Source organism: Drosophila mauritiana, chromosome X (genome assembly GCF_004382145.1).
Source record: "Drosophila mauritiana strain mau12 chromosome X, ASM438214v1, whole genome shotgun sequence".
Classification (NCBI taxonomy): Eukaryota; Metazoa; Arthropoda; class Insecta; order Diptera; family Drosophilidae; genus Drosophila; species Drosophila mauritiana.
The window spans coordinates 13,711,237-13,732,266 of NC_046672.1; the positions used below are offsets into that span (position 1 = coordinate 13,711,237).

At 41.4% G+C, this 21,030-nt stretch overlaps 1 protein-coding gene across 4 annotated transcripts in view; it reads right to left on the reverse strand.

Annotated features, from left to right (window-relative positions):
* Window positions 1–21,030, reverse strand: part of LOC117148056 — a 112,831-nt gene that overhangs the window by 34,026 nt on the left and 57,775 nt on the right. For all 4 annotated transcript variants that reach the window (XM_033315242.1, XM_033315243.1, XM_033315245.1 and 1 more), the window contains exon 2: window positions 16,153–16,313. In XM_033315242.1, the coding sequence (XP_033171133.1) occupies window positions 16,153–16,293 (141 nt within the window). In that variant the 5' untranslated portion in view covers window positions 16,294–16,313. The remainder of the gene's footprint in view (window positions 1–16,152; window positions 16,314–21,030) is intronic.

Here is a 21,030-nt window from a genome sequence, read left to right on the forward strand (position 1 = left end):
GAGTCGAGGAGCGACCATACAGCCATGTTGTAAATTTTCATTGCTGGCAAATTGAAAAGGCGTCGGCCTCCATTTCGCATATAGATTTCGCTATAGCCTAATGAGGTTTTGGCCTAAGACTGCGCTAACCTCGCTCCTGGCGATGTGCGCGTGAGCCAACTCACGGCAAATATATCGAATCCAATCATTTATTTGCTTTATTCAACTGTGCATCTGCAAATGTTGCTCCAAATTTTTGGCTGAAAGTGGATATAAACGTGCTTAAAAGTAGCAAACCATCTCTTGAAAAATCGTTGCCATCTCTAGCACTTGCTCCTTTTTCCTCCTGCCACCCAGTCCAGCCCCACCACCCCGCTCCAACCGCTCCTTAGAGCCTCCTGTCACGCGCCGTTTGCGCCAGAATTTATTTAAAAAAATGCAATCGGCCTGCACACGCCCCCGAATCGCAACAACAGCGTAAAATGAGCGTTAATAAATTCACGCGCATATTAGAAGTCACGGGCGTGGGGATATGTTGTCGTGGGGGTTGGGCGGTTGGGAGGGGATTCCTTGGGTCCAGTCTGCGCACTCTTCGAAACTCTTTCAGTGGCATTAAGAAAATCGAATTTCCTGATTACACGATGGGCTCGGCCGCGAAAGGGGCCGGGTGGGGCATAAGGCGTCGCAAATTGGCAACACTTTTAATTGAACGTCGCTGCCGGTGAGGAAAAGGAAAGAAGCAGCAGCAGGCGAATAACGCCCCCAAAGCTAATGAACGCCAAAGGCTTTGATTTCTAACGCCACGGCCCAGTTAGTAAACATATTCAGCTCTCTTCTATATATTTATATATATATATACAGAAAAGGGGCAAATCCTTGGAGTTGCATGTAATTTGCGGCAAAATAGTCAACAACATAAATTGCCAGTACGAAAGAGAGGGGCAGAGATCGCCAGAAAGAGGTGGCAAGAGGTGGGCGGCAGTCTAAACGATCGCATGTCCCAAGTGGGCGTCCACCTCGCCAACCGAAATCTAAGCAGCAGCGTTAGCATGGAAAAAATTAAACTAAATGAACGCAGAAATATCTACCATTTTGGCTCAGAAATTCCTATTCCAATTACACGTGCGTATAAATCAAGTGGTTAAAAGAAAAGAGTGGGCGCCAGTGAATTAACTTTCCTGGCCTAAAAAGCAGGGCGTTATCTCGGCGCTCTTATCGCGATCGAAGATCTTCTTCTCCCTCGTCCGGTTTTCCAGCTGAATGATCCTGTTTTCCGCGTTCGATTCTCTCAGATAGCGCCACTACGAACTGGGTTTTATGTCTCTTCTTCTGCAGCACGCACCTGCGCCGATTTGGATCTCCGCCCGCTTTTCATTTCTAACGCTAGGTTCTGAAGTTAGTGCAGTTTTCATTAGACCACCATATATTTCGGCAGATCCCAGAGTTTGGCTAACCTTTTTCGCTGAGCTGGCTCTTCGCTGGTTGCCAAACTTGGGTGTGACGGCTGAATCTGCTGGCTTCGCTGTTCTGCGGAAAGGTTAACATTTCTATTATGGGGGCACCACTCCCTTTTATAGATGTTTTTGTTTTTGTTTTTGTTGCTTGACCACCATCAGAGAAATACAACAACAGCAACAATTGCTGAACACTGCGGCGAAATATGCAAATTATTATGTTTGCATATCGCCGCCTTGCCGGTTCTCATTTTTTTGTTCCTCTTTTTTTTTTTTAGCCAGCAATTTTCTGTGTGTTTGTGTGGCTGGCGCTTGCGGCTCTTTTTATTGCCGTTCTACCTCCTCTCTCACTCTAAACACACATACATATATACATAGATTTCGATTCTTCTGCAGCTTCTTCCTCATCGATTTTCACTTGCATTTATGTCTTAATACAATTTGCGCAGGAGATGATTCGCTAGGAATGCAATCCATGGACTACTACTACTACTAGTGCCTGATGATGGATGATGATCCCATCGGATCCTCGATCCGACTTTCGAACATTGTGATTAGCTTTTTTGTACGTCAATTTCGCATAATGTGTGCAAATTTATATAATTTAGCCAGATGGATTATCGTTATCGATTGCTTTCCCCTGCCGATAATTGTGTGTGTGGGCATTTTAATTTTATTGATTTTTTCGATGACAGGCTGAGGATCGCTAAACTGTGATTATCGATGGATTATCGTTTGATTACATCTATTAAGGTACATTTAATTGATAAATAAATAGGCACCAGACAAAAGCATTTGGTATTTAATATTTGTATTTACCAATAAGAGTTTCGAATCCAAAATAGAGTATTGTTTCCCACAACAATCTTTGCCCCTCACTTTTTCCCGCACACTGTGCATTGTATATTTATCATAATATTAATAACAATTATGCCGCATCATCTGCTTGCCATTTCTGAAGCTGCTCAAAGCATTTCAGCAACTGATTAATGGCCAAGACCCGGTAGACAAGTAGCAATGGAAGGGGCAAAATGGGAGAAAAAACAACAAAAGAATACAATTTTATTTCAAAATATGGCATTTCTAATTTAACAACTGCGCTTCAAAAATTGCGTTTTTTTTATACCGTCACTGTGCGGCTGTCTTTCTTTCGCATGCCTGCCATTTAATTATTTTCTTAGAGCTCATTTTGACGGGTGAGGGGGGAGCGCCTGAGCTGATGGAGTGGTGAGGAGGGCGGGGGAGACGGAGAGGAGCGCAGACGGCGGCAGAAACACATCACACGTTGACCTTGATATTCGCATTCGCAGCGCACACCACATGCACACACCATGGAAGCGAACATAGAAACAGCAGGGGTGAAGATTTGAAAGTTTTCTTTAAATATTGTTTTTATTACTGCACAAAAAACTTTACATTTCCTGGATATAAATAAGCAAAAATGCAACTCTACCAGTGATGCCAAGGCGATATAACAGTCAGAAAACGGTTAGTCATGCCAATGCACGCAGTCACATTCAATGGTACCAATATTTTTTAATTTTTGAGATTGCACCATTCAATACGTTTTTAGTATTTAGTGTATTTATTTGCCTATTTCTATCGAAATGCCCCCAAGTGTAGCTATGTACATGGATCCCCACACACATACATACGCAAAGCATTAAGTAGAATCGTCGACAAGAAGAGCAGGCGGAGGGAGTGAGATAGAGAGAGAGGGGCACACGCAACGCAGCTTTCAAAGCTTAGTTGTGGTTGTTGCTATTGCCATTTTCAATGCACGAGGGAGGAGGGAAAGAGAGGCAAGAGCTGCGACCGCGGGCGCCAGAGCGAGACAGAGTGGGCGATAAGCATTCGCAGATTGCGAATTGCAAAAACGCAAGGGAACACTCGGGTATAAATAAATAAATAATGCGAATGGGCAGGCACCTACACACAATATGAAAATAAATAATTTCAAAAAATTATCTCATCAAAGTGAGCCGCTGTCGCCGTCTCTTTCTAATTGCGGCTGCAGTTGGGTGCGTTAATTTCCGGCTATTTCTATACCCCTCTCTCTCTATGTGCCATAAATCTCTCTTGATATTAAATAAATTTAATATATGTTTTGCCTCGTCTTTGGGACTGCTTCATCTTGCCCTGCTTTTATTCATCTTCATTTTCGGATTTCTGTACGAATGAGTGATTGCATAGACGCAGATAGAGAGAGGGAGAGGAAGCGAAAGGGATGGAGCGAGACGTCGCTAATGCGTTGACGTTGACCTTGGATTTAAAGTCCAAACAATTTTTGGAACGGGCAGACCCCAAACCGAATTTGAAACCAAAAACGCAGCAAAGTGGAATACGTAAATAAAATCTTTCGAACACGCAAGCTAGAATTTTAAGCTTAAAACATTTGCGCATTCCGTTCGATAATGAACCCCATCTGAAAAGTATTCAACTGTTACAAGGTTACAATACACACCCACTTTAACCACCCATAACCCCAACTACGCACATAAATCAGCTGTTTCCTCTGTGCTCTTATTTCTGCTTTTGCTTTGCTCTCTGCTTTTCAAGTTCAACGAGACGCGCCCCCAGAAACGCAGAAAATGTGCGTAAAACGTGCGTAAGGCTACGCACACGACGATGACGTCACTAAACCAGTTGGCCAGGCGAGGGCGTGGGGGGCTGGGCAGAGGCCGTTGGCAACTCAACCCACTTGTTGCCTTACGCGAGAGCAACAACAACTACAGCAACGACAAAGTCACGCGAAACGAGAGACGAAATAAAACGAAGCGAACGATGAACGAACGCACAAAAACGCACACACTTGAGAAAAAACTGCGTAAGTGTGCGTCGGTGCGTGCTGTCATGCGTGTGTGTGTGAGTGTTGGGGCTTTGATTGAACGGGTTTTGGCGTTTATCATACCACATACATAGATACGTATGTACATATGTATGTACACACACACAAGCGTTCGAACATAAATCCGAATGACATTGAACTTGAACTTGGGTGGGAAATGTTTATACTGCGTTCCAAAGAAGTACGACGGGCATGATCGATTAAAAACAAATTTGACTCTACTCAAAACAATACTTATTTACAATTCTTTTTAATTTAGTACACATTTGCAACTATTTGTTATAAGGATTTTTAAGGAGTAAGCTGTATATTTACAGTGGTCATCAGAAATCTGTAAGACAACTTTTGCTAATATGTATTTTAGTTAACATTTATGTCTAACTAACTGCAGGATATTAAAGACTTCGTTTCCCGCTGTAAAACTCACTTGCTTTAAAAGCGTCTTACGCACAAAGTTTTGGGTGTCAGTGTGTGAGCTTTTATCAACCGGTGCCGTTATCTGATGATAAACAAGTTCGTGTGATTGTATCTGTGTGTGCGTGCGTGTGTGCATGTGTATGAGTTAAGTAATGAAATCGGCTGGTTGAGTGGGGCGTTTGAGGGGGACATTACGTAGCAACTCGATTCCAAGGTCGCCAATGCAAATTTATGCGCATTCTCAAAGATTTATGCGGGTTTTTTCTCTTCTTACAGTTTGGATTGCATTGTTAACACAGTTCGTAATTAATTTATGGCTACTCAAACACTGGCGCATTAAATACAGATAAGGTCAAAATGGTAGCAGTAAATGTTAGTCAATCAATTGAAATCGTGTTATTTATCGCGCAATTCAACACCAGATTTGCGTATGTTAAGCATTGATAAGAGGAGCTACTTAACACTGGCACTTTTCTTTTACGCTATATTCTACGTATTTATCAGAGATAATCACTCATTCGAGGGTTTTCTTTGATTACTCTGCCAAATTGAAGCTCTCACATTTGCAGCCTTATTCTCTCGACCACATTTGTGGACACACATCGATCAGATTGGATATCTGATCAGGTTGAGCAGCTGTGGCCGAGCTAATTGCAGGTAGAGACAGGTAGCCTGCTGGCAAACGACGGACGGCGCCACACAATAGCGTCTAAATAATATCCGCCCAATGGTCAGCATTGAGAATTTGTATATCACTCCACATTCCCTTCCAAGGGGCATGGAGGGGGGCAGCAAGTGTGGAGCGAAGGCGCACGCACAAAAGCTGACGCCCTTGCCCCGGAAGGTCCGTCTGGCCGGTTCCGCAGGCCCTTCGGATCCTCTGACCCCCGGTCAGAGCCCAGATCCTGGCCAGCACTCAGGTGGGAGTCCTTTGTCATTTGCCTAACAATTGCGTGAGACGAAAATATATGCATGTATATCGCTGCTGGTCAGCCTTTGTGGTCACCTGAGTTGGCTGGTTTTTCGGGACCGGAAGCTAACAAGACGACCACAAGAAGGGAAGGACAAAGCACGGACCCAATGAAGCGAAGAAAGGATGGTGGGAAAAAGGGATGGCGACGTTTGAGATACCCTTTGAAATGTTCCAAAACAACGCTTGCTACTTCCTTTATCTCTTTATCTGTAGCATATAAGTATATGTTTCATTTGTACCTGCCAACCGATATACCCCTTTAGAGAGTATGCTTTATAAACAAAGAAGGACAGCACTTGACCTGCCGAATATGAGAACAAATACCTGTGGAAACACGCAGGTTTTTTTTGGACTGTGCTTTGGTCTGCTTAGAGGTGATGAAGACTGATTTTGAAGGCCATTCGCTGGCCGCAGGATTATCCCACGCTAAGCAACAAAAGCGGCATGCAGAAATTATGTATGGCAACGCGCAACGCATTGTTGCCCCAACTGCAAACTGAAAGTCCCCTTGCTTCGCAATCAAATCAAAGAATCCGAGCCGCAGCACACACACACACACACACAAAAGTAATATTGATGTGTGCTGTTTTTGCTGTTAACAATTTGTTGCAAATTGTAAAATGTTGCCTGCAACATAATTTAATTGACACCGTTATGGGCACGGCAACAGCAACAACTGCAACGCAACTGGCGTTGCAACAACAAGAGCAGCAGTAACATTAAATACGATTCGATCAGTTGGTAACGAGTTCCTTGTGGCATGCAACAAATAACCGGAGAGAGAGGGAATTAATTGGAGAAAGACGGAGATAGCGGGCGTGTGCCATTCATTTTTTCAATAATTTATTAAGGCAATTTTAGTTTGCAGAGATATTCTTTAGAAAAGATTTTTAAAACTGGCGAATAATTTAAAGATAATAATTATAACATTAGTTTGCATATTATCGCCCACGATTTCTACACCTAAAATCCCCCGTTAAGCCATTCGTTTTAAACTCTCCTTTTGAATTTGTTCCCTCATCAACTTAATTTGGGTTTAGCTTGGGTTTCCTACAAACTCGCTGATTAATGGGACACATTTGGCCGCACTTTTTGTTTGGCGGTGATTAATCTTATTTTATGCAACACCAACACCCGAAAAAATTGCAAAAAACACACTTCAATAAGCAGAAAAAACTAAAAAAAAAATATATATGATCCGAGGGATTGAGAATGCGAATGCGAATATCAGCGCCAACGCATGCGCAACGCGATTTTTTTCAGTTTCAGTTTCAGATTCAGATTCAGTTCCTGTTGCTGACGTCAGATTTTGAGCCGAGACATTTGTGCATAGTTTTACTGCCTGATATTGTTGCTATTTGTTGTAGTTATAGTTGTTGGTGTTGCTGCTGCTGCTGCTGTATTGCTGATGCTGTTGCCGGGCCACGCAGCTCGTGTCGCTGTTGACCTTCAAACTGGGTTTTAATTTAGCCTGGCCTGCGTTTCTGTCATCTCTCTCTGTCTCGTTCTTTCCATCTCTTTCTGTCTAAATGCTAGAACGATGGCCCAAAGGGTGGTGGGGAAGGAGGGGGGTGCCGGCGGATGGCTTTGGCAGGCGGCTTGTGCAACAATTACTAATTATATACTATACACAGAGTTGGGTTTCTATATCTATCTATAAAGCCCATACACAGCTGGCAATTCTAATGAGATACGCTATCTTTTTCTTTTTTTTTTGCCGTATGCGTTTCCAGCTCGACTTGAGTGAGGGGGTAGGAGGGGGGGAGTGGGAAGAGGGAGGGAGACAGAGAGAGGCGATAGCCAGATATAAATCTGTTGAAAATGCGCATAATTATAGCAGGCAGCAGCAACAGGCAACAAGTTGGCTTCGAGCGTCGTCGTCGTCGTTGTTCCAGTCGTGACAAGAAAAGTTGTTAATTTTAATTATAAAAAATTTTATTTTACTCTTTTTTTGCACGTTTTATTTGAGTTTGCTCGCTGTCGCTGCTTTTTGCTATTGCTATTTTGCTTGCTTGGTGTTCACACATGAACACGAATATATTTAAAGACTTACAATTTTGGGCTCCGTTCATATCTTATGTAAATGAATCGAGAGCGATAAATTATATTTAGGATTTTGTTATCTAAGGCGACATGGGTGCATTGCTCAAAAACATGTGCACACCACATGAGTCAGTCACTTGAGATCGTTCCCCGCCTCCTAAAATAGTCCCTTAGTGGGAGACCACAGATAAGGTCCTCGCCGCTCAAGATAGGCAGATGTGCCCGAGCGTGGAACCTCGATAAGGCGGGGACTATTTACTTAGGCCTCTGCGTAGGCCATTTACTTTAAGATGCGATTCTCATGTCACCTATTTAAACCGAAGATATTTCCAAATAAAAGCAGTTTCTTACAAAAACTCAACGAGTAAAGTCTTCTTATTTGGGATTTTACACTTGGTATTTAAAGATCTGTTGCATGTTAGGCTAACAAGTGTAGGGAAATTGCGTCAACTTTTGAGCCGATATGTGTAATTAAAATGAGGAAAAGATGACAGGGAACCCACTAAGATATTATATAGCACAATTTAAATACGAATTGTTTCTTCGGGCACGAAATGTCAAGTCCCACTTAAATTTACACAGATAGTTTGATATGTTTAAAAAAAAAACCTATCTTTTCACAGGCTGTCCTGTCAACATTTTTCAAATACTTTTGGCCAACAATCGCATACTTAGGCATAACAAAAAGTGAATAAATGGAGCCGAAAATGTGGCAAAAATGTTAATGGACATGCTGAAAACGCCAAAACGAGGCAAAAAGCAAATAACTCAAAAAACGAAACCAAACACACACATGCGAGTGTACACTGCACATGCACATACGCGCCTGGTCACACTTTTCGAATACCCTAACAATCAATACGCATGTAGTTACAGTACATCAAGTGATTTGTAAAAAAGATCATACATTGTAGAATGTTTATTGAGTTTTTAATTTCATTTGCCACTTAAACTAAAACCCTCGATTGCCAGTGTATTTCGACTTCGATTTGATTCGATTTTTCTTTTCATTTTGGCTGGCATCCGCAGCGTGTATTTATCCATGTCCGTGTGTGAGTTGTAAATTAACAATTATTGGTTATTAACATGACAATTTTATACGATTTTAATGTATGCCTCGGCCGCAGCAGCGGCAACAACAGCAATGCGAGCAACGTAAAGAAATGTCGGCAAGTCACATTTGAAGGCATTTAATTGAATGCGTGAATTGCTTTTGTTGATTGCACTGACGTTGACTGCGGCAGCGACTGAAGCAGCAACAGCAACTGCAGCAGCAGCAGCAGCAGCTGCAACAACAGCAGCAACTTGTTGATGCTGCTGCCGTGTTGTTGCATAGTTGGCCGCGTGAAAACGTGACGTTTGAGAGCGGCTCAGATTAACAGGCAGATTCGAATGTAAAATCTCGATGCAACAACAAGCGTTTTGAATATTTTTGTATAATTTTCCAATTTAAATTAACAGTTTTGCTGTTGCCGCTGCTGCTGTTGCTGGATTTTTCCCAGGCCGAAAAAAAGAGAGGGAGAAATAATAAATATTGCCGTCGGCAGCGAAAAATACGAGTTACGGCCTGCTGCTGTTGCTTCTATGCAATTTTTTTTTTTCTTTTTTTTTTTTGCTATTGTTGCTGGTGTCCATTGTCTTAGTATCGGCGCTTTTCCGCCCCCGAGCACTTTTTATGTGTGTTTGTAATGTAATCAATTGATTGCTAATTGATAATTATGGCATACGTAATGCAAGTCGTGTTCTAAGCCAATTGCTTCATCGGCTGCGATGGGGCTGCTGATCCCACATTTTATGGTTTTAAAGCGAAACTCAATATCTCTATGAGTTAGCCATAAGATTAAGTTTAAGATACAGTTTTAAATTAAGGCATTTTTTTTTAAGGAAATTCAAGTTCTCACTTTTACAACTCAGGCACTCCAATTGCAGTCTTTTGCCATTATATTTGACATTTTGGCATTCGTGTTTTGCTGTAACCATTCACCACCTGATCGTTGTCCGCATTCACATTCGTAGTTATTACATATTTTATGTGGTTAATTATCAAATTATATTGTAGTTTGGCCTGTCTCGATGGATTAGCGCATTTGAGCCGCGTACGTGACCACGCGGCGTATGCGCAATGGCCAGGCGGTGCTCGACACATTACGCATACGCCACGTTGGCCAAGTGAAAACCGCAAGACAATTTTCAGTTGGCAATGTGCAACACGATGGTGGTTGAAAATTGAATTGATAATTGCACTTGCCCCACCCACCACAAAAAAAAAAAATCCACAAAAAAATGAAATCAGCCCACGCCTTGCTGCTCCACATTATGAGCGATGAAAGATAAATGTTGGCTCAGCTTTTTGGATTTTGAATTTTCGGCTTTCGGTTTTTAGGTTTTCCACGATTTGTTCGATTCGCGTTGTTAACATAAAATCGCAATTAGTTGGCATTTTGTGTGTGGGGCAACGGCAGCTGCTATTACTACGTGTGTATGCTGCTCTGTTTTATTAATAATCTCTTGTTACAAAATTATGCAAAACAATTTATCACAAATTTGTTTCTGGGGGGCTGTTTGCCATTGTGTTTGCTTTCCGTTGGCTTTTGCTGAAGGCGTGGCTGTGCCAAAAGATTTGCATTTACATTCTTTGGGCATTTTCTTAATCAGTTTTTGTGGGGTTTTATATCAAAATTCCATTGATGTCAAGTTAAATGAACAAAATAATATTTAAAAAAAACGAGCATTAAATATTTATATATTTCCCTTTTAATCATAATTATAACTTAAATTAAAAATAAGAAATCAGAATAATTTGTTGCCTTTCAAATAAAACCATCATAAATTTAACAATTCAATTTCAATTGTATTTAAACATTTTGCGAATCCCACATAAATTAAGCACAAATAATTAATGGATTTTTAAATGAAATTTAAAGGCATTTGCTCTGAATTGTTTATGAACTTAAGCCACTATAAATTCGTGCTACTCGCAAATTTAAAAAAATGACTAAATATCAAATTTATTGACATTTGATTTTAATGTTAACGGGCCAGGCCAGCAAATTGGCGGGGCGAATATTGTTTGCCGGCCTGCAACATATGTTGCAAGTTGTTGCAGCTGTCAATAGAGGCGGTCACGTCATGTTGCTGTTGTTGCCAATGCAGTTGCTACAGTTGCAGCATTGCTGCGGCAATTGTTGCTGCGTTGCTGCATTGCTGTTGCTGTTGCCATTGCCGTTGTCTTGTCAAAAATGTGTTGTTGTCGGTGCCCGTTGTTAAGTGTTTTGGCTTAGCATATTTGTGGCATGTCTGGCATGTTGTTTAACACCCTGTTATACCCAATCGAAGCCATGTCCATGCAAATTTGCCAAAGAGAGTGAAAGGGTGAGGGGCTGGGCAACTCAATCAGACTCTTAGCTGACCAACAAATCAGCTTAAGACAACACACACACACACACACACTTCTCCCCCAAAAGAATAGGAAACGAAACTGAGAAAAAAATAATACATTTTTTTTGGGGTGCTGCAAATATTTGAACAGAAATTTGCCAGCTAGGGAAAAGTCATTGAAAGTCATTTGCCAACGTTAGGCGCTGACAAACCAGATCCCACACGCCCCCTTGCCACCGCCACGCCCCCTTTTGACCTGTCCGCAACGACATTTGTTACACTTTGTTTGCCTTTCGGCTGCTTCGTTGTCGGCTAGTTCGCAAAAAGGAAAATACGGGAAAAAAACGCCGCACTAAACGGCAAAAAGTTCCAGGGGAATGTGAGGCAGCTGCGAACGATTCTCAAATCGCATCAAATATCAACCGAGCATACGTTAAATGCCTCAAATTGAGTTAAAGTGCCGACGCCCGTCTCTATCCGTCCCTCTTCCGCCCGCTTCCTGTCTCGCTTCCACACACTCGCACAGGACAAAAGCCTGTGGCAAAAACACTGGAGCCGAGCAAAAAGGCAAACTACAACTCCAAATGGTGGGTAAAAAAAATCACTTCCACACGATGATGCCCAGGAATCGACCGAAAATGAGCTGATCAAGGACTTTCTCAACCGAAACTAGAAAACAATCGCTGCAAAGTTTTAAACATTTGCGTAATTGCGTTTCGTTACAAACAAATTGGTTCGATTTGATAGTTAAATACATACTCCAATCTTATAATATAATATTAAAAAAAAATCAATTTAAATTGTTTACTAAGATTGAGTTATATCCTAAAACGAATAATTTTTCATTCTAATTTTTTCTAAGCTGCCACAAGTTTATGAGCCACCCTCGCAGAGCTGCACTCCACGCACGTGAGAGCATATTTGGCTTGGCTCCATTTCAGGACGCACGACCAGGATGCAGGACCATCACTTGGTTGTCGCCCATCTCACACCCGCCTCCCTCCCTTCCGCTCGATGCTATCGTCGTTTTTTGTTTTTTTGTGCCCCTGCCGGCTTCTTTTTCATTGAATTGACTTTGGCCTGGCTGAATGTCCTGGCCACTGATCCTGTGCCGACTCCTCGCCGCCTGAGTGGCTGAGTGCCTGCTGTCATCATTGCCTCGTTCATCGACACTTTGCTTTTTAATCAATTTAACAATTTTTTGTTCGGCCCCAACATCCTTTGGTGGTGTCCTTGTTTCGGCGGCCGATTTCCAAGGCGCCTGCGGACTCGTTTTGGCATTCGAAAGCAGCTCGATATTGCAATATGCACATGTGTGTGTGTATGTGCATATATGTATATGCAAAAGTAATTGGCAGTTGAGGTCTCTGGGTGCTGGCACTCACACGACGCATCCTTGGGATCCTTGGAGGCCTCCTTGGCCGATCCAACGCCGCCCTCTGCTAAAACGTCAACAGTTGTTTCTCCGGTCTGTATGTGCATTTGCTAATTAGTTTGCCCAGGCATCAGGACATGTGTCCTGTGTCCTGTGTTCTGTGTCATGTGTGCGCACTGTCCCCTTTTCTCCGCCTACTTGAATTGAAATTCTTTCTGTTTCCCCCAGCCTTTTCCCCCCACTCGTCCTTCCGCCCCCCTTTTCGTATGTGTCTAAAAAGGAAATGAACTCATCAGTTTGTTTGTTTGTTTGCCTTTTCTTCATTCTTCTGCCATCCATGCCTAATGAAGTTGATTTGCCAGTAAACAGAAAGTCGCAGGACCCACCCGAATGTCCTTTGCATTGAACTGGAAATGAGTTAATCGAGCAGTTTTACATTTTTTTGCCATTTTTTCGGCAGTTTGGACATTTGAATGCTCAACCCATAGAAAAGATTTAGATATTGCTTGTGCTTCGAAAAGCAGCAAAACTCATTAAAATGGAAGTGCTGCTCATTTCCAATTAACAACAACAATATGTTTTACTGAGTTCCATTTGTTAAATTATATAAATAATTATATACTATGATAGCTATTTTAGCTAGCTATTTTGATTGTCTATCCTTATCCTATTAGTTGGAGGTATTTTTGCAATAATGTCCAGATTGAACAATATTAACTAAAGTGTCAATTAGTATTGTTGTTGAGATACTTTTCAACCTCGCTAGCATTTCCAGTTTGCAGCGCCCTGTCTTCGGATAATTTTCATGCCCATTCTCATTTTCATTCCGATCATCGTTGCTGCCCCTTACTCGCGGCTAATGAAAATGTTTTCCGAGTGTCCGAGATGCACATTTATAATTGAACAATTTACCAGTTTTCCCTCGGCCAGATTCAGAAATAACTTTATCAAAAGGCCGGGCCACTACTTACTACACCACTTCATCATTGCTTCTTCAGCTGGCCGCAAGTCGAGTTTTGTGTAGGAAAACACTGGCCACATTGGCCACAGTTAACGCAGTTAAATATTTTCCGCTTAATTTAACAGGAATTTCAATTGACAGACGTGAGCACGAAGTGGTTGTTGTTGTGCTGCTGCTGCTGTTGCTGCAGTTGTTGTTGTTGTCGTCTGGGCAACGCATGATTTATGCACTCGCACTTGGCGAGAGGAGGAAGAGGAAGAGCTAGATGGCTGCGGTTGCACTGCCGTCAATTTCCATTAGACGCTGACCTTGTCAACATGTTGCCAGCCAAGCAGGCAGCAATTGCAATAGTTGTTGCTGCTGCTGCTGCTGCTGCCGTTGCAGTAGCAACATTCGCTGCCGGCGTCGCTGCTTTGGCTCGCGTTAAGTTGACAATTTACTGACAAATGTGTAAATTGCATTTGATCTTGTTGTTGCTGCCATTGCCGCTGCGTTAATTTATGCGCCTGGCATTTTCAAGGAAAAAATACAAAAAAAAACCAGAGGTAGGGAGGTGCAACAATAACACACACAGTTGGCTAAAGAGGGCAGCGGGGAGCGCCGCACAAGCACAGACGCAATGATCGCGACGACTGCAGCAGCGACCTTGATCGCCAACTTCCGCATTTTACAGTTACAATTGACGCGTTCTCGTTCTCGATTTTCCCAGGCCTCTGCGGCATTTTCTTCGAGTGAACGGCGAAAAAGGTTCCAAGTGAAAGTCAACTTTTTGCAACATTTTTGACCATCGTAAATATCCAATTTATGCACAAAGTCGTTCGTTTCGATTTTTCGGCACAAAATTATAGGTTTCTTGGCCAGAAAATCGGCACTAATCGTCCAAATATGCAATGACATAGCTCTTTGAGCTCGTAATTAAATTCTCAATCGAATGGCATTCGAAATTCAAAGTCTTAATTTTTTGACAATTTTTGCAAATTTTGATGATGTTACCCCTTACAAAAAATGCAAAAATTGACCAAAAATTAATTTTCCCAAAATCCACCAAAAAATAATCCAGTTATTTAGAAATGGTAATTAGCTGCACAAAACAGTTATAACTTTACCAATGTGACCATTTTTAACAGTGTTATGATAAAAAAGCGAATAGTAAAAATCAAGTTTTTGGATTTTCTGATTTTTTGATCAAAAATAATCTGTTTTGTGGTCAGAACATTAAAAATAATAATCCAAATATAGAATGTCATACCTTGCCGAGTTCGTAATTAAATTCCTATTCGAACTGTATTCAAAAAGAGGAAATCAAATTTTTTACCATTTTTTGCAAATTTTGATGATGTAACCCCTTACAAAAAATGAGAAAAAATGACCTGAAAATAAATTTTCCTAAATCCTGCAAAAAGTGATAGGGATCGTTAGCATTGGTAATTAACTGCTCAAAACAGTTATTCTTTTAGCTTTATGACAATATTTAGCCAAGATATGATGAAAATTCCAATCGGAAATATTTTTTTTTTTGCAAAAACACTTTTTTAAAATTTCACTAATAAAATATTCAGTTTTTTGGCCACAACTTTAAAAGTAAGTGTCTCACCATAGAATATCATAGCTCGTTGAGCTCGTAATTAAATTTGCAATTAAACTGTATTTAAAAGTAAGAATTAAATTTTTTTTTCAATTTTTTGCAAATTTTGATGATGTAACCCCTTACCGAAAATGCGAAAAAATGGACAAAAATTTATTTTCCTAAAATCCAATAAAAACTAATCCAGATATTTAGATATGGTTATTAGCTGCACAAAAAAGTTATAACTTTACCAATGTGACCATTTTTAACAAAGTTATGATAAAAAAGCAAATAGTAAAAATCGAGTTTTTGGCTTTCCGGATTTTTTTATCAAAAATAATCCGTTTTGTGGTCAGAACATTAAAAATAAGAATCCAAATATAGAATGTCATACCTTGTCGAGTTCGTAATTAAATTCCTATTCGAACTGTATTCAAAAAGAGGAAATCTAATTTTTTGCAAATTTTAATGATGTTACCCCTTACAAAAAATGTGAAAATTTAGACCAAAATTAATTTTACCCTAGTCAGTCAAAAAGTAATATTTATAGTTAGTATTGGTAATAAGGAGTAAAAAACTATAATTCTTTTAACGGCCTGACCATTTTTAGCCAAGTTATGCAGAAAAAGCGAATCGTAAAAATTTAATTTTTAAAAAATTATTCTCCTGATTTTCTGAAAAAAAAAATCAGTTTTTTTATCAGAACTTTTGAAATAATGATCCAAATATGGAATGTTTTGCTTCCTTGAGTTTGTAATTAAATTCCGATTCGAACTGTATTCAAAATGAGGAAAACTAATTTTTTCCCATTTTTTGCAAATTTTGATGATGTTACCTCTTACAAAAAATGCGAAAATTGACCCAAAAATTAATTTCCCTAAATCCTCTAGAGAGTGATACAGATCATTAGAAATAGTAATTGGCTGTACAATACAGCAATTATTGAAGTTTTATGAACTAATTTAGTCAAGTTTTAATGAAAAAAAAAAACCTTTTCGGTGATATTGAATTTTTGTCTAAAGATATTTTCTGTTCTATGTACAAAAAATCAGTACCTATAGTCTCGAACACACACTTTCTTCTATCCCCTACATATATTGCATATATTCTTTTATTTAAAAATATATATAATAACTTAGATGTATATGAGTACTCACCTTATGGGCTCTGATGGATGTGCCCTCTGAACAAACTAGTGTGACGTCCACCAGGCTCCCGTCTTGTAGTAATTGACTAAACACCCCTAACAGGTTGGATTGGTAATTGTTCCACCTCAAGCAGTAGTGCTCACTGCCCATGTCGGTGACAGCTTACGCTGCTGCAAAGAATAATAATAATAATAATATTAACATTAATAAATGATCAGTTGCGTTGGGCGAGAAGCGTATGGAATGCAGCAGGGAATGACTCGACTCGCGATCAAAAGTGGTAGTAATTTCTTAATTTGGTGTTTTGCGGTTGCAGCTATTGCCGCTAATTGAAATTGCGTAATCAATCGCACATGCGGCAGATACATGCATTCAGATAGGTGTATCTTTGTATCGGTATCTTTAGATGCAATTAATGCCACAGCGCTTGCACAAATGCCAAACAAATTGCGAAATCTTGCCCAGAGTTCACAAATGTCACTGCCACCCAACAAAAAATAAAAAAATAGAAAAGAGAATATATACATATATATTTAGGGGTTATCTGCGGGGATTGGGGGCCATGAAGGGCGTGACTAGGCGTGTCACTGCGTTATTTCCATAACAAAATGCTGACTTTGCAATTTTATCCAAGTGTTTTTTTTTGCTATAACATGCACAGAACTTTGCTGCCAACCAATATTTCGGAGCTAAAATCAATGTTTTAGATTATAAAACCCCTTGATTCACAAATTTTTAGAAACCAGAGCTTAAGAATATAGTTTAATATAGCACACTTCCGTTTAAACCCTTTACTCTACAAGAACTGGTAATCTTTGATTAGCCATGCTGCATTTAAATATTCTGTACGTACATTAAGCTAAAAAACCAGGCACTTTCATCCTTTTACTTTAATTGGCAGTCAATTTCAATCGGCTTAACAGTCTTCCACATCGCGCCATCAGTTTGCATTAGTTTGATGGCTAAATAATTAATCGAGCAGCCGACGACCAGCATTCGGCCAATCAACGAAACGATCTGAAATTAGGCAAGCCCCCACCTCGCAAAGAAATTGGCAACTGCCAGGCGAGCAGCGAGCACCCAACACCAATCCCCAATCCCCAATCCCCAATCCCCAATGGTAACAGCAAACATTTCCGGCCAAAACAACGCTGTTTTGATGGCTAACTGTCGCTGCTGTTGTTGTTTTCCTCAGCCCGCTGCTGCAAATCTCAGTCGCAAAAAAAAAAGGTTAAAAAAAAGAAAATACAGAAATAATAACGAAGCAATAAACTCTGAATTTATTTCAACAAATAAAACTTTGATTTATTGCACTACGCACCGGGCACACAGCATGCAACGGATCTCGGTCCCAGCGCCCCTGGCTACCCCCCATTTCCCGCCCCCTTACGAGCACTCCCCCTCGCCCCTCTCCGTGAGCCCCTGGAAATGGAGCCCCTCGAAGCGATTTCGCAGCCCGATAACGATATTATAGACGAGTTAGAATCTGTATCTGAGGCCAATGCGATCGTAAAGCGTAAATTACGCATGCATTTTGTTATTTCCCTGTATGTACGTCTCTCTCTATCTCTCTCGCTCTCTCTCTTTCTCTCTCTTTCGGATTTTCCTGCCATTGGAAAATTCGTGCGAACTTTCAGTGGGGCACACAAACTAGGAGCTTGGCACTGAGAGAAATATACTGGCCATATAAAAAACGCCATTAAAAATTGGAGTTTATGCTGATGAGTTACCGTTAGCACGGGGCTATATCTTTTATTTAGCGATATTAGTACATACATATATATATATAAGCTCAGTTTCATAGCTTTCGTTTCCCGCTGTTCTTCAAATTTAAATAAGTCTGAGATCAAGAACAAATTTCCAGCTGTTTCTAAATTGTTTTCCACGCTTTTCCACTCCTTATTTCGCGACTGGTTCTCAAGACATTTGAAAATTGTTTAGCACTTTTTCGTATGACTGTGTTTCCTTAACCTTTTCGCAGTATTTCCCATTCAGCTAAAGATCGCACACTCACACACACACACACACACACACACAGTGTAGAGAAAAGCCAAAATGTTGGCCTGGAAATTATGGCCCAAGTGGCAGGCAACACGCAATGGCTAAAGGTCGCCACATTGGCAGCAGCAACAGCAGCAGCAGCAGAGGGAAAACTTCTTGCTGTTTTATTTCCATTTGCATGCAACGGCAGGTCGACACTTAATTAAGAGAAGTTGCTAGTGGCCATGTTGCTGCTGTTGCAGTTGCAGTTCCTGCTGCTGCTGGCGTGTTGCTGCTGCCCACGCATGATTTTTGAATTAGCGCTGTGTGTAGTAACAACAACTAATATAATTGACAGTTGTTGCTGCTGCTGTTGTCGCTGCTTTGCCTACGTGTTCTGTTGCAGACGTCAATGACTGGCTGCAATGCATGCTAAGTAGGGGAAATATAGACAAAAAGCTAACTAAAAAACCAAGCCCAGAGAAAGCCGCTAAAAAATAGCAAAAGAATGGAGAAAAATCCGCTGTGTTGCATGCAATTTGGGTCTGTTAATTGTTGTTGCTGCTGCTGCTGCGATTTATGCCGCTTGCATGCTAATTATGGTCAAGGGGAAGGGGGGGATTGGGGGTATCAGCTCAAAAGACGGCCAAAATGGGTGGGTGAGAGGGAAAGCACGGGAACGTGGTGGGCGACGGAGGAGTGGTGGGGGCAGGACAGGCACGGTGCACCACCATTACTGACAACTAAATCAGTCAAATGATGATGACTGGCGGCGGCTACCTATAGAGTTTTTAGCCAAGTTAATGAGCAGCGTAAGACAGGCAGCAACGGGCAACAAAAAGGTGTCCTCCCCCTACCCCCACACTCTCTCCCCCTTCACCATCTTCCTTTTGGCCAACTGATCTCCCACGGTGCACAGTTCTGGTCAAGATGCTGTTGCGGTTACTGATCCAGGCTGTTTTTTCAATTAAAGACCCCCGTCGCTGTAGGTTTCTAAACTCGGTAAGCATATGTTGCTGCTGCTGTTGCTGCTGCTGCTGCTGCTGCTGCTGCTGCAGTTGCTGCTGCTGCTGCTGCAGTTGCTGCTGCTGCTGCTGCAGTTGCTGCTGCTGCTGCTACTGTTGCAGCCGCTGGCTGGCCTAAAACTCATTAATATTGAAATTTGTTCGTGTGCATGAGTTATTAGCAATTTTCTAATTAAGGCTCCCTGACGAGCCGCCAACGATTCTTGGCCAGCCGCTCCTCTCTGCCCCTTTGCCCCTCTGCCCCACCATTCCCTCCCCTCCGCCGCACCTCCTCATGCTTGGCCGCTCACCTGAGGCGCCTGCCCCCAGCCCCCCCAATGTCACACCCACAAGAAGGCCGCCGTTTTGCCTTTCATGTTTTGTTTTTCCCGCTTTTCCCATTTTTTTTAATTTTTTTATGAATGCTTTTTTTTTTCTCAGCTGGCGGAGAAATTTGCATTTGATTTATTTATTTATAAACTTAATTGCCGACTGCTTTTAAAAGTGGGCGGGGCTGGCAGACGCGGCAGAGTGTGAGCGGTTAGTTAATGTCGAAATTTATAACAAATTCGAGCAGATAAGAGAATCAGAATTGAGCGGAGTTTAAAGCCACCTTTTGTGGGAAAATACAATAAATCATTTCGTACAAATGAATATTTCAGTTAAATAAAATATAATAAATAATAGCAATCTGTTTAGAAGTTCTAATTTATTCATGACTGAATACAATTTTCTTTGTATCAGATAACAAATACTATTACCATGCAACATTCCCAATGAACTAAATATGATTTTGTATATTACTTTTTTTTTAATTCCAAGCATTCCATTAACTTTCTTTCTAGGCAGCGACTACCAGCCCAGTTTCAGATGGCAATCAAAGTCAAAGTCTGGTCACTGGTCACGAGATCAGACAATGATCAATGATGAGCTCCCCCTGCACCAACCGAGCCGCATCCATCCACTCGATCCACCCGATGATCCACCCAGGCGAAGAAGTCCAGGTTCAGAAGCCCACGCACACGCCAACAACCCACAAATGCTGGATGTTGCAGTTACCGTTGAATGTTGCAAGTCGCTGGCCGTTGGTCGCAAGCTGCTGCATCCTTGCAGTGCGTCCAGTTCTTGCGGCCGAAACAGCTGCAACTGGCAACTGGCAACTGGCAGCGGGCGAACCTTTTGTGGTCCAGGCCAACAGACAACACACTTGACTGATGAAGGCAGAGTAGAGTCCCCGGTTTGGCCACTTGTTTTCACGGCAGCGGAATGGGATTAGGAATGGGAATCGGAATGGGACTGAAGACTGAAGACTGAGGTCTGAGGTCTGAAGACTGAGAATGGGAATGGGATAGGTGAACTGCGTGTGAGTACGCCTACGTGCGATGGCGGCACATTTTAAATCAAAAAGAAGGGCGCACGATGCAGTTCAGTTCAGTTCAGTTTGACTGAGTTGAGTTGAGTTGAGTTGCAGTTATGCCGCGCCTCGTTTTTTCTCTCTACTCGATTATTAATTGCGATATCAGGAAGGGAGGCTGAGGGAAACGCGGGGTGACAGGCACTGTGCACAGCGAGAAAAACTCGATTTCCATTCATTTTGAAATAGCTCTGCTAAAAATTATGCAAACTTTAAGATATTTTCTTGAGCTAAGTTGAAATTTATATCTTTTCTGGTGTAATCATAAATGCAATCACTGATGCCTAACTGCTTCTATATCTTTATTTTCTATCTAAAAGTTTACAGCTGCAACAGGTGCTAAATAGCGCGAAATTTTGTTCAGTGCAGGGGTGTTCGAGCTGCAAAACAGTTGCAATTTTGCTGTTGTTCGCGTTGTTTGAACATTGCCGACACAGTTTGCGATTATCATAATGCTGCCTGCGCAGCTCATGTTGCAGTTGTTGCTGC